The sequence below is a fragment of the Marmota monax genome, unplaced genomic scaffold, assembly GCF_021218885.2.
Source record: "Marmota monax isolate L192 unplaced genomic scaffold, Marmota_monax_Labrador192_F-V1.1 WCK01_AAM20220418_F8-fsc00053, whole genome shotgun sequence".
Taxonomy (NCBI): domain Eukaryota; kingdom Metazoa; phylum Chordata; class Mammalia; order Rodentia; family Sciuridae; genus Marmota; species Marmota monax.
The window spans coordinates 6,268,071-6,281,907 of NW_026693153.1; the positions used below are offsets into that span (position 1 = coordinate 6,268,071).

Genomic DNA, 13,837 nt, shown 5'->3' on the forward strand with positions numbered 1-13,837 from the left:
ATTTTTTATTTTGAGATAAGATCTTGCTAGGTTGCTTAGGGCTTTGCTAAGTTGCTGAGCTTGGCCTTGAACTTAGATCTTCCTGCCTTAACTTCCTTAGTCACTGGGATTACAGGTGTGTGCCACTGCCCCCAGCTTATTGTACACTTTTTATAAATATATTTTGATAAATATTGTAGAACATAATAAATTGTAACAGTTAATTATTATTTGAAAGGGTTGTTTTTAAAAGGTTGAGTAAGACTTCAATAATATGAAAATTAGTGTTTCCATTTGTTACTAATCTAATATGTGCCAGGAGTTGTGCTAATTGTTTTAAACCTGCTGTTTAATCTCAACTGTGTAAAGTAGATGTTATTTTTCCCATTTTAGGGATGAAGTGATCTATGCTAGGAGGCAGCAATTATGCTAAGTAACTTACTTAGGTGGTAAAATAGTTATTTTACCACATCAGAATTTGCACCAGTGCTTCTCTGTCTCCAAAGTCCTTGCTCTTAATTTTGTGCCATACTGCTTCTCCTTACATTTTTACTCTTCTACATTTTTAACTTTTTCTTTTTCTTTTTTGGTACTGGGGATGAACTCAGGGGCAGTTTACCACTGAGCCACATTTCCAGACCTTTTAAAAAATATTTTATTTATAGATAAAGTCTTGCTGAATTGCTTAGAGCCTCACTAAGTTGCTGAAGCTGGCTTTGAGCTCATGATCCTCCTGCCTCAGCTTCCTGAGCTTCTGGGATTACAGGCATTGCACCACTTAATCTGGCTGAACTTTACTATTTCTCATTAACAAAAAGAATTACACTTTACTACATATTTTATGTGTTACTTAATTCATTAACCTTTAAATGTTCAACTTATTATTTAAGTTTTTCCTTTGACATCTTTTTACAAAGTAAGAGTGTTTTCATGGACATGCTGAGATAGTGTCTTGAAACTTCTGATAATTTCAGCGTCCTCGCGGGACCTTTATGGATGTACCTTCTACTGCAGCTTGGTATATAATCTTTTCAAATGATTTTTGGTTGAATTTTGAAATTTTTTTTCTCTTCTAGGAAGAAACTTTTAGCTCTTTGTTTAACTTGGAACGTCTCTGGTTCTTTTTTCTTTTTCTTGTTTCAAATTTAGTAGTAAAACAAACCATACAAGAGTTGGATGATCGTTTATTATTCAGAAAAGAATTCCAAATGTTCCCTTTCCTTGCTGGTTTAATCTTAACTGATCAATTATTTTCAACACTTTGTTTAGGCCTAATCTTCTATTGACTCTAAGTCCCCTCTTTTAGAGAAAAAGCTTATTTTAGGAACTCAACATTTTAAAACATATTTAAATTATGCTATAGCCAAGTATTTAAAAAGAGATAATAGAGGATAGTTGACATTTCTTTGATGTGTCTCTTTATATGCCCTAATTTTTTTCATTATTAAATATTTAAGTTTTTGTAGTATTTTTTATAATAATGAGCGACATTTAGAATTCAGGACCATAAAAGAATTATCATTTATTTATTTATTTATTTTGGTGGTGCTGGGATCAAAACTAGACCTTACTATTCTACCCCTGAGCTACATTTCCTGCCTAACACTTATCAATTCTTTTGTTATTTTACAGCATCAGATTCTTTGATCTCTTAAAAGTAAATAAAATTTTATTTATTCTGAAATATTTATTTGGAAAAAAATAAATCTAGCTTGAATAACAAGTCTCTCTGCTAATTTTTCTATTTTTTCTAAAGCATTGAGAATCACATTTGAATTTCCTTTTAGTGATACACTTTGTAACAGTACATAGTATAAAATCAAATAAAAGGAATCTTGAGATATTCTACTGGCTTTACATTGACCCCCATTTCTACTTCAAATTTAGTATTTTTAGGTAGAGTTATGTCAAGTCTATTAGGCATCAAGTATACAAAGCAGATAATAGTAAATAGGATCCTTAGAAATCTAAATTATGTCAGGAGGAAGATTTCTCTGCCTCACTTACTCATGATTAGAGGGTACACTATATGACAGACTTCCTTTCCTTTCTTCCTTCACAAACTCTTAAATTCAGGGAGTTGTATTTACTATGAGCACTTGTTTTTAGATTATATAATCATTGAAGCATTTCCTTTAATGTTGCTAGAAATGAATATTTCCAAGGGTTTCTTGAAGTATCTTTAGAAAAGCTCAGTTATTTGGAATTCTTTTCAAGTTAGTATTGAGGATTCAGTGTTTTGGAATAGAATATACAAAAATCTCAAAAAAAAAAAAATAGGCCAAATTTCTTCCACTATGAAGTGCTACTTATACTTGGACAAATAGTTAACTTATCTGAGCTTTTGATTCTTCATGTTTAGAATAGAAAACTAATCTAAAATTCTTCTAAGGTTTTGAAATTTTATTCTGTCTGGGACATAGTAAAAAGAACACAATGTCTTTATTTAGGGAAAATAAGCAGGGTACCTGTGAGTACTACAACAAATGTAACAAAGTTCAGTGAAGACTGACATTTTCACTTAAACAAAAGTACTCTGGTTCTTTCTAAGTATATTGTTTCTCACAGAGTGTCAGTAAAGTACTGTTAGTGGCATATTAATAACAATTAAGGAGACATTTAATGAAGAGGCAGGAAAAACCTTAAAAATAGCAAGCAGGCATCTGTAGTCCTAGGTACTTGAGAGACTAAGGTAGGAGGATCCATTGAGTCCAATTGTTTGGGACTAGCTTAGGCAACAGTGAGACCTTGTCTCTTAAACAACAATTACAAAAACAAACAAATAAAAAGCAGGATAAATGGCTGGGAATGTAGCTCAGTGGTAGGGTTCTTGCCTGGGACCCTGGGTTCCATCCCTAGCACCATGATAACAAAACAAGACAAAATAAAAAAATACAGTAACAAGATCTTTTTTTTATTGATTTTATTTTTTTAATACATGACAACAGTGGAATGCATAATCCTTATTACACATATATACCACAATTTTTCATATCTCTGTTTATATATAAGATATGTTGACACCTAATTCAAGTCTTCATACATATACTTTGTATAATGATGACCATCACATTCCACCAGCCTTGCTAATCCCCTTCAGTAACAAGATCTTAAAAAAAAAAATCACAATAATTTGTCTTGGGTTTGTCTGTTCAGAGTCAAATAGTAGTCTCCCTTTCTCCACCTTTACATCTGCCAAGTTGGTGCTGGAATCCAGGGCCTTGTACATACTAAGCAAATAGTAGTCTTGAGGACATTGTTGTAGTGTGGCAAAGTACATCTTGTTTATAATAGCAACTTTGGCTAACCAAACAAATATCACACAACCCTCTTCAGAGTTATACAGTCCATTTGGTATAGATATAGATGCCACAATTTTAGAAAGTTTGTAGCTTTAAAAATACACTTCGCTTTTCTAAATATTTAATTTATTGACTCTCTCCCTGATGCTGTTATAATATTAGCATATTAACCCCAGTATACATGCTGTTTCATTTATGGAATCTGTTATTACCATAGATGCAATATGTTTGATGTCTTTCTTGTTGGATGTGGTACTTGTCATTTGTTGATTATAAATACACAGTTTCTTATCAAGGCCCTTTCTCTGTTTTTTTTTCCAAGTATATTGTTTCTCACAGAGTGTCAGTAAAGTACTGTTAGTGGCATATGGATAACAATTAAGGAGATTTGATGAATTGGCTTGTAGTAATCTGTGTTTTTAATAAATAATGGAAAAGAAAAAGCATTTTTTGAGAAAAATGGATTAATATTTTAAGCACTATAATAGTGTCTACTAGTATACTTAAAGACATTATTGTGGCATACTGTGATTTATGCTATCATTTATAAGAAGCAAGTGCTTCTAGAAATAAAAGATACAAAATTTTGAGTATTCATATGTCAATTTCTAGGGTAATGTAGTTCTAATAGCTTACTTGTACTAAGATGATATGAAAATTCAACTTCTTAGAATATATATATGTATATATATATACATATATGTATGTATATATTTTTTTTTAACTGAAAACTCCAGTACAGTATGGTGTTTGTTATTCTGTGTGACAGGATACCCAGAGTTATACTGACGAATGTCCTGGGAACGGAGTTAGGAAGAAAATACATAAAGACCCCACCTGTAACTGAGGCCAGTTTGAGTGATACAGACAACTTGCAATCAGAGCAACTCTCTTCATCATCTGATGGCAACCTAAAATCTTGTCCAAATCTAAATCCTCACAAGAGCTGTTTTTTATCTGAAAGGTATGTTTAGTGATAATTTTACTCAAAATAATATATTTATTTTCATGAACCATCCCCGTTTCCCCCCTCCCCAAGATATATTATTTATAAATGTGAGGTAAATTGTGCTCTGGTTACCATTCTTGCAATTTGGAAAAGTGGACACAGCCAGTGAATGAAATTTTAGTCACCTATTTCAGTATCTCAATTCATTTGTCTGGTATAATTGAAATCCATTTCCCTGACATCACTCTGTTCCTCCCTTGTTTTCTGGTCTATCTGTCCATCTGTCTGTTCATCCATCTGGCCTTATTCAATATGTTATATTCAGGTTCTAGAACTCTGTCACTTAGTGCTCAGTAAATATTTTGTTGAATGAATGACTGAATGCATTCCTCATGAAAATGGTTTGGGATAGCTGAATTCCACTAACAAATGTGGCTGTGTTAAAAAGAGAAATGTAAATCTGAAGTTGCCTTTATTTTAAGCACTAGAAGAACTTATGTGGACTGGAAATGAGAAAAAAATCTGTGGAAAAGGGAATGTCATTTAGTAAATTCTACTTTTTTTTTTTTTTTTTTGTGTGTGTGTGTGTGGTTGTGCTGGGAAGTGAACCCAGAACTGTCTGCCTGCGAGGTAGGCACTCTACAAACTGAGCTGTATCCCCAGCTCCTCTGTTAGATTTTTAAACTTTCATTTGCCATGAACTCCTGAAGTTCCTCTTTTTTTTTTTTTCTGTTTTCAAACTACAGAATAAACCATTTTTATCTCAGTGAAAAATTGATTTGGTCTTAATTTCCACCACCCCGTGATCTATCTAAAGGTAACTTCTGGTTTATATTTTCATTATAAGCCCAATACATTAAATATTGATAGTTGCCTTTTTAAAGGCTTATAAACAAAATTCTTACTCTTCTAACAAATATTGTCTTTTAAAACTGTTTATTTATTATGAACTTCTGAATTTTTCTCCTTTTAGAAAATATTTTGTAGTTTCACAGAAGTGCTACTCAATTATCTGTATAATTTTGATTTTATACTTAATAGACCTCTCTAAATTTGCCTCCCTTCAAAATGAGAATTTCATTGGAATTATCTAGTTACTAATTTTAATGTATAGTTGGAAATGTTATAAGTGTGCTTATCACATTATGATTGGTGTTTTGTTTCTGGCTTCTCTACTAGACATAAACCCCTAAAGAAAAGGCATAATGTCTTATTTACATTTATACCCAATGCTTAGCTCAGTACACACTGAATTTTGTGCACTTAGGTTAATCCTTGGGGCATTTAATTTTAAGCCTCAGTTTCCTGAAATGTAAAAAGAGAAGTAATTTTAAAAAATACTTTTATTTATAGATGGACACAATACCTTTATTTTATTTATTTATTTTTATGTGGTGCTGAGGATGGAACCAGTGCCTCACACATACAGGCATGAGCTCTACCACTGAGCCACAATCCCAGCCCGAGATATAATTTTTAATGTCCTTTATGCTCTTAAAAATTGTTGTATTCTCTCTTATAATTCTTACATGTTAGAATTCTTTGTGCACATAAAATATTATACATGGGCTGGGGATGTGGCTCAAGCGGTAGCGCACTTGCCTGGCGTGCGTGCGGCCCGGGTTTGATCCTCAGCACCACATACAAACAAAGATGTTGTGTCCGCCGAAAACTAAAAAAAAAATAAAAAATATTTTAAAAAATATTATACAAATGAAAGTGTTATTGAAGATGCTTTGGTAGAAAAAACTTATTTTTGGAGAAAATTTTTTATAATGTTGAATTCCATTATTATGATGGGTTTTTAAATATTTTTTAGTTGTAGATGGACATAATACCTTTATTTTATTTATTTTTATGTGGTGCTGAGGATCAAACCTGGTGCCTCACACATGCTAGGCAAGTGCTCCACCACTGAGCTACACCTCTAGCCCCTTATGATGATTTTTATTATGATGTTGAATTCCATGTTTTCCTTGGAATTCAAGTGGCATCAGTGAACAATCATACTGCTAGGAAAACAGCCCTGTTGAGAGGATTGTTTTTAAATTTTTTTTATAGTTGTGGATGGACAAAATGCCTTTATTTTTTTTCTTTATTTTTATATAGTGCTAAGGATCAAACCCAGTGTCTCACACATGCTAGGCAAGTGCTCTGCCACTGAGCTACAGTCCCAGCTCTGTTGTGAGGATTCTTTGAAACTATTCAATTGTAATTTGTAGTTTATAGGCTTTATTGCTATCTGGGGCTAAAAAGTCATAATAATAATATGTATAAATATAAAAATATAATAATAATAGGTATAAAATTTCTGGTTGGTTTCAGAATTTATTTATTCGGAAGTCTAGCTGTCCTCAAGTTCTTCTAAATAGTTGTGAAATTTCCAGTTTTGTTTTTTGATATTGGGGATTGAACCCAGGCATGCTTAACCACTGAACCACATCCCCAGCCTTTTTTGTTTTTTATATTGAGATTTTCAGACAGGGTCTCACTAAGTTGCTTAGGTCCTTGCTAAGTTTCTGAGGCTGGCCTTGAACTTGTGATCCTCTTGCCTCAGCCTCCCAAGTCACTAGGATTACAGGTGTGTGCCACCATACCAGGTTCCAGTTGTTTTTGCTGTGCCCTCTGAAAATTCATTCTTTTGGTGGCATTCTTCCATTTGGAATAAGCATTAACTTTGGAGCCAGACAAATGGGTTCAGTTCTTATCTATACTACTAACACACTGACTTAGCTTGGCAAGTTACTTATCCTATTTTTAAAACAGGGGTAATAATACATGTTTGAATTAGTGTACAGATTTAAGGATAAATAATAAGTAATAAATGGCTGGTAATTGATAACTGGTAGTCATTATTTTTGTTCTCTCTTATTGCTGCAAATACAAAAAATGACTAAATTAAAGACGATTGCTGGAGTTGATGCTAACGAAGTTTATCCAGAGGATGTCAGTGTTTGATACTAAGACTGCTGTTGCATTAGCAGTGCTGATAAGACAATTGTCAAAGTCTTATTAGCATCATCATTTAGTTCAAGGAGGAGTATTGAGCTCCTTAAATTAAGCTTTAGTTCTCTCTTCCCTTAAAATATCTTTGTTTTAAGAAGAATCCTGTGTATCCCATGGAAATACATTACAAATATAGCTATACCACACTTTGGTAGGTATGCTCCAGTACGACTGAAATACAGGATAAACAGAGTAGGTTCAGAATGGTAGTCCTTTTATAACCCACCTCCTCCCAGCTTCTCTGGCTAAAATCAGGATAAGTATTTATAAATTATTTAGATATTCCTAGGAGACATGATACTTTGACATAATTGTTCTGCTGTTATAGAAAAAGTAGTAAACACCTCTATAGGAAAAATGCAATGTCAAGTTAGAAACTTATAGATTTTGTGAGTTGAATAATGTGGTGCTGAGGATCGAACCCAGGGCCTTCCACGTGCTAGGTGAGCGCTCTACCACTGAGCCACAATCCCAGCCTGGACGTTTTGTATTCTTAACCATCACCTCTCCTTTGCTAACCTCCATTCCACTCTCAGCTTCTTCGAGTTCCATTGTTTTAGAGTCCACACATGTATGTATGAGAGCATGTAGTATTTGTTTTTCTGTGCCTAGTTTATTTCACTGAGTATAGTTTTCTCCAATCCACGTTGTCACAAATGACAAAATTTCTTTCTTTTTCCATGTTGGGTAGTGTTCTATTGGGCATATAGACCACAGAGTTCCAATGTGTCTACAGACTACGTTGTTCATTTATCTGTTGCTGGTGTCCAAATAATTTAGCTATTGTGAATAGTGCTGCAGGGAACATAGACATGCATATATCTCTTAGGCATACTAATTTTAAATCTTCTGGGTAAATACTTAGAACTGGGATTGCTGGATCAAAAAATATTTCTAATTTTAGTTTTTTGAAGAACCTCCATGAAGTTTTCCATGTCTTCACTAATTTACATTTTCACCAACAGTATACAAGGGTTCCCTTTTTTCCACATCCTCTTCAACACTTGATATCTTCTGTTTTGACAAAAGCCATTCTCATGGATGTGAGGCAATATCTCACATGATTTTATTTTCTATTTCTCCTATGATTAGGGATATTGAGCTTTTTAAGAGGTCTCTAGGCCATTTGCATGTCTTCTTTTGACAAATGTCTTTTTAGGTCCCATGTTTATTTTTTAAATTGAATTGTGTTCTTCCTATAGAGTTGTTTGAGTTCCTTATGTATTTTGGATATTAATCTCTTATCAAATGTGTATGGCTTGCAGGTATTTTCTCTTAGTTCTTAGGTTGTCTCTTCACTATGTTCATTGTTTCCCTTCTCATATAGAAGCTTTTTATTTTAATGTAATACCATTCGCTTATTTTTGCTTTTATTTCCTGTACTTTTTCCCCCCACCTTTGGTACTAGGGATTAAACTCAGGGGCACTCAACAACTGAGCCACATCCCCATTTTGTATTTTATTTAGAGACAGGGTCTTACTGAGTTGCTTAGTGCCTCACTGTTGCTGAGGCTGGCTTTGAACTCGCAATCCTCCTGCCTCAGCCTCCTGAGCCACTGGGATTACAGGCATGCACCACCTCACCTGGCTTCTTCCTATATTTTTGAAGTCATGTCTGAAAAAATAATCACCCAGATCAATGTTGTATGATTTTACCTCTATTTTCTTCTAGTAAATTTAGTTTTAAGTCTTTTGATTAAATCTTTTTAATCCAGTTTGATTTGAGTTTTATAAACGGTATGAGATAAGGGTCCAGTTTCTTTCTTCTCTGATTGAATATTCAGTTTCTCACTCTAAGTATTGAAAAGACTCTCCTTTTCACAATATGTATTCTTGATAACTTTTTTTTTCTGTTGCTACTTAGAATCATTCAATCCTTTTTTTTTAAATTTTTATTGTTGGTTGTTCAAAACATTACATAGTTCTTGATATGTCATATTTCTCACTTTGATTCAAGTGGGTTATGAACTCCCATTTTTACCCTGTATACAGATTGCAGAATCACATCAGTTACACATCCATTGATTTACATATTGCCATACTAGTGTCTGTTCTATTCTGCTGCCTTTCCTATCCTCTACTATCCCCCCTCCCCTCCCGTCTTCTCTCTCTACCCCCTCTACTGTAATTCATTTCTCCCCCTTGTATTTTTTTCCCTTTCCCCTCACTTCCTCTTGTATGTAATTTTGTATAACCCTGAGGGTCTCCTTCCATTTCCATGCAATTTCCCTTCTCTCTCCCTTTCCCTCCCACCTCTCATCCCTGTTTAATGTTAATCTTCTTCTCATGTTCTTTGTCCCTACTCTGTTCTTAGTTACTCTCCTTATATCAAAGAAGACATTTGGCATTTGTTTTTTAGGGATTGGCTAGCTTCACTTAGCATGATCTGCTCTAATGCCATCCATTTCCCTGCAAATTCTATGATTTTGTCATTTTTTTAATGCAGAGTAATACTCCATTGTGTGTAAATGCCACATTTTTTTTATCCATTCGTCTATTGAAGGGCATCTAGGTTGGTTCCACAGTCTTGCTATTGTGAATTGTGCTGCTATGAACATCGATGTAGCGGTGTCCCTGTAGCATGCTCTTTTTAGGTCTTTAGGGAATTAGACCGAGAAGGGGAATAGCTGGGTCAAATGGTGGTTCCATTCCCAGCTTTCCAAGAAATCTCCATACTGCTTTCCAAATTGGCTGCACCAATTTGCAGTCCCACCAGCAGTGTACAAGTGTACCCTTTTCCCCACATCCTCGCCAGCACTTGTTGTTGTTTGACTTCATAATGGCTGCCAATCTTACTGGAGTGAGATGGTATCTTAGGGTGGTTTTGATTTGCATTTCTCTGACTGCTAGAGATGGTGAGCATTTTTTCATGTACTTGTTGATTGATTGTATGTCCTCCTCTGAGAAGTGTCTGTTCAGGTCCTTGGCCCATTTGTTGATTGGGTTGTTTGTTCTCTTATTGTCTAATTTTTTGAGTTCTTTGTATACTCTGGATATTAGGGCTCTATCTGAAGTGTGAGGAATAAAGATTTGTTCCCAGGATGTAGGCTCTCTATTTACCTCTCTTATTGTTTCTTTTGCTGAGAAAAAACTTTTTAGTTTGAGTAAGTCCCATTTGTTGATTCTAGTTATTAACTCTTGTGCTATGGGTGTCCTATTGAGGAATTTGGAGCCCGACCCCACAGTATGTAGATCATAGCCAACTTTTTCTTCTATCAGACGGCGTGTCTCTGATTTGATGTCAAGCTCCTTGATCCATTTTGAGTTAACTTTTGTGCCTGGCGAGAGAAAGGGATTCAGTTTCATTTTGTTGCATATGGATTTCCAGTTTTCCCAGCACATTTGTTGAAGATGCTATCCTTCCTCCATTGCATGCTTTTAGCCCCTTTATCAAATATAAGATAGTTGTAGTTTTGTGGATTGGTTTCTGTGTCCTCTATTCTGTACCATTGGTCCCCCCGCCTGTTTTGGTACCAGTACCATGCTGTTTTTGTTACTATTGCTCTGTAGTATAGTTTGAAGTCTGGTATCGCTATACCGCCTGATTCACACTTCCTGCTTAGCATTGTTTTTGCTATTCTGGGTCTTTTATTTTTCCATATGAATTTCATGATTGCTTTCTCTATTTCTACAAGAAATGCCGTTGGGATTTTGATTGGCATTGCATTAAACCTATAGAGAACTTTTGGTAATACCGCCATTTTGATGATGTTAGTTCTGCCTATCCATGAACAGGGTATATTTTTCCATCTTCTAAGATCTTCTTCTATTTCTCTCTTTAGGGTTCTGTAGTTTTCATTGTATAAGTCCACCTCTTTTGTTAGGTTGATTCCCAAGTATTTTATTTTTTTTTTTGAGGATATTGTGAATGGAGTGGTTGTCCTCATTTCCATTTCAGAGGATTTGTCGCTGATATACAGGAATGCCTTTGATTTATGCGTGTTGATTGTATATCCTGCCACTTTGCTGAATTCATTCATTAGCTCTAATAGTTTCTTTGTAGAGCCTTTTGGGTCTGCTAGGTATAGAATCATATCATCTGCAAATAGTGATAATTTAAGTTCTTCTTTTCCTATTTTGATGCCTTTAATTTCTTTCGTCTGTCTAATTGCTCTGGCCAGTGTTTCGAGAACTATGTTGAACAGAAGTGGAGAGAGAGGGCATCCCTGTCTTGTTCCAGATTTTACAGGGAATGCCTTCAATTTTTCTCCATTCAGAATGATGATAGCCTGAGGCTTAGCATAGATTGCTTTTACAATTTTGAGGTATGTTCCTGTTATCCCTAGTTTTTCTAGAGTTTTGAACATAAAGGGATGCTGTACTTTGTTGAATGCTTTTTCCGCATCTATCGAGATGATCATGTGGTTCTTATTTTTAAGTCTATTGATGTGGTGAATAACATTTATTAATTTCCGTATATTGAACCAGCCTTGCATCCCAGGGATGAATCCTACTTGATCATGGTGCACAATTTTTTTGATATGTTTTTGTATCCGATTCGCCAGAATTTTATTGAGGATTTTTGCATCTAGGTTCATTAGAGATATTGGTCTGTAGTTTTCTTTCTTTGAAGTGTCTTTGTCTGGTTTAGGTATCAGGGTGATGTTGGCCTCGTAGAATGAATTTGGAAGCTCTCCCTCTTTTTCTATTTCCTGAAATAGCTTGAAAAGTATTGGTATTAGTTCCTCTTTAAAGGTTTTGTAAAACTCTGCTGTATACCCATCCGGTCCTGGGCTTTTCTTAGTTGGTAGTCTTTTGATGGTTTCTTCTATTTCCTCAATTGATATTGGTCTGTTTAGGTTGTCTGTATCCTCCTGACTCAATCTGGGCAGATCATATGACTTACGAAATTTATCAATGCCTTCACTATCTTCTATTTTATTGGAGTATAAGGATTCAAAATAATTTCTGATTATCTTCTGTATTTCTGAAGTGTCTGTTGCCTTTTTCATCCTGTATGGTAGTAATTTGAGTTCTCTTCTTCTCTTCATTAGCATGGCTAAGGGTCTGTCGATTTAATTTATTTTTTCAAAGAACCAACTTTTAGTTTTGTCAATTTTTTCAATTGTTTCTTTTGTTTCGATTTCATTAATTTCAGCTCTGATTTTCATTATTTCTTGCCTTCTACTACTTTTGCTGTTGTTTTGCTCTTCTTTTTCTAGGATTTTGAGATGAAGTATGAGATCATTTATTTGTTGGTTTTTTCTTTTTTTAAGGAATGAACTCCAAGCAATGAATTTTCCTCTTAGAACTGCTTTCAATGTGTCCCATAGATTCCGATATGTTGTGTCTGTGTTTTCATTTATCTCTAAGAATTTTTTAATTTCCTCCTTGATGTCTTCTATAACCCATTGATTATTCAGTAACCTATTGTTCATTCTCCAAGTGATGCATGATTTTTCCTTCCTTCTTTTATCGTTGATTTTCAGTTTCATTCCATTATGATCAGATAAGATGCATGGTATTATCTCTACTCCTTTATATTGTCTAAGAGTTGCCCTGTGACATAATATATGATCTATTTTTGAGAAGGATCCATGTGCTGCTGAGAAAAAAGTGTAACTGCTTGATGTTGGGTGGTATATTCTATATGTCAATTAAGTCTAGGTTATTAATTGTGTTATTGAGTTCTATAGTTTCCTTATTCAACTTTTGTTTGGAAGATCTGTCCAGTGGTGAGATAGGTGTGTTGAAGTCTCCCATGATTATTGTATGGTGGTCTATTAGACTCTTGAACTTGAGAAGAGTTTGTTTGATGAACAAAGCTGCACCATTGTTTGGGGCATAAATATTTATGATTGTTATGTCTTGTTGGTGTATGGTTCCCTTGAGCAGTATGTAGTGTCCCTCTTTATCCCTTTTGATTAACTTGGGCTTGAAATCTATTTTATTTGATATGAATATGGACACTCCTGCTTGTTCCCGAAGTCCATATGAGTGATATGATTTTTCCCAACCTTTCACTTTCAGTCTATGTATGTCTTTTCCTATCAAATGCGTCTCCTGTAGGCAGCATATTGCTGGGTCTTGTTTTGTGATCCATTCTTCTAGTCTGTGTCTCTTAATTGGTGAGTTTAAGCCATTAACATTTAGGGTTATTATTGAGATATGGGTTGTTCTTCCAGCCATATTTGTTTATTTCTGTTACTAAACATGTTTTGTTTTCCTCTTTGATTATTTTTCCCCCCTTTACTGTACTACCTTCCACTGTTGGTTTTCATTGTTATTTTCCATTTCCTCTTCCTGTAATGTTTTGCCGAGGATGTTTTGAAAAGATGGTTTTCTAGCTGCAAATTCTTTTAACTTTTGTTTATCGTGGAAGGTTTTAATTTCATCTTCCATCCTGAAGCTTAATTTCGCTGGATACACAATTCTTGGTTGGAACCCATTTTCTTTCAGTGTTTGAAATATGTTATTCCAGGATCTTCTAGCTTTCAGAGTCTGTGTTGAAAGATCAGCTGTTATCCTGATTGGCTTACCCCTAAATGTTATCTGCTTCCTTTCTCTTGTAGCTTTTGAAATTCTCTCCTTATTCTGTATGTTGGGCATCTTCATTATAATGTGTCTAGGTGTGGATCTCTTATGATTTTACACATTCGGC

The 13,837-nt window shown here is 34.6% G+C and overlaps 1 protein-coding gene across 9 annotated transcripts in view; it reads left to right on the top strand.

The window, feature by feature from the left end:
* The window catches only part of Senp7 (SUMO specific peptidase 7), a 156,813-nt gene that overhangs the window by 67,128 nt on the left and 75,848 nt on the right, over positions 1-13,837 (top strand). For 5 of the 9 annotated variants that reach the window (XM_046455277.2, XM_046455281.2, XM_046455283.2 and 2 more), the window contains one exon: positions 4,051-4,245. The exons of the other annotated variants lie outside the window; for them this stretch is intronic. In XM_046455277.2, the coding sequence (XP_046311233.1) occupies positions 4,051-4,245 (195 nt within the window). The remainder of the gene's footprint in view (positions 1-4,050; positions 4,246-13,837) is intronic. 9 annotated transcript variants of the gene reach the window in all.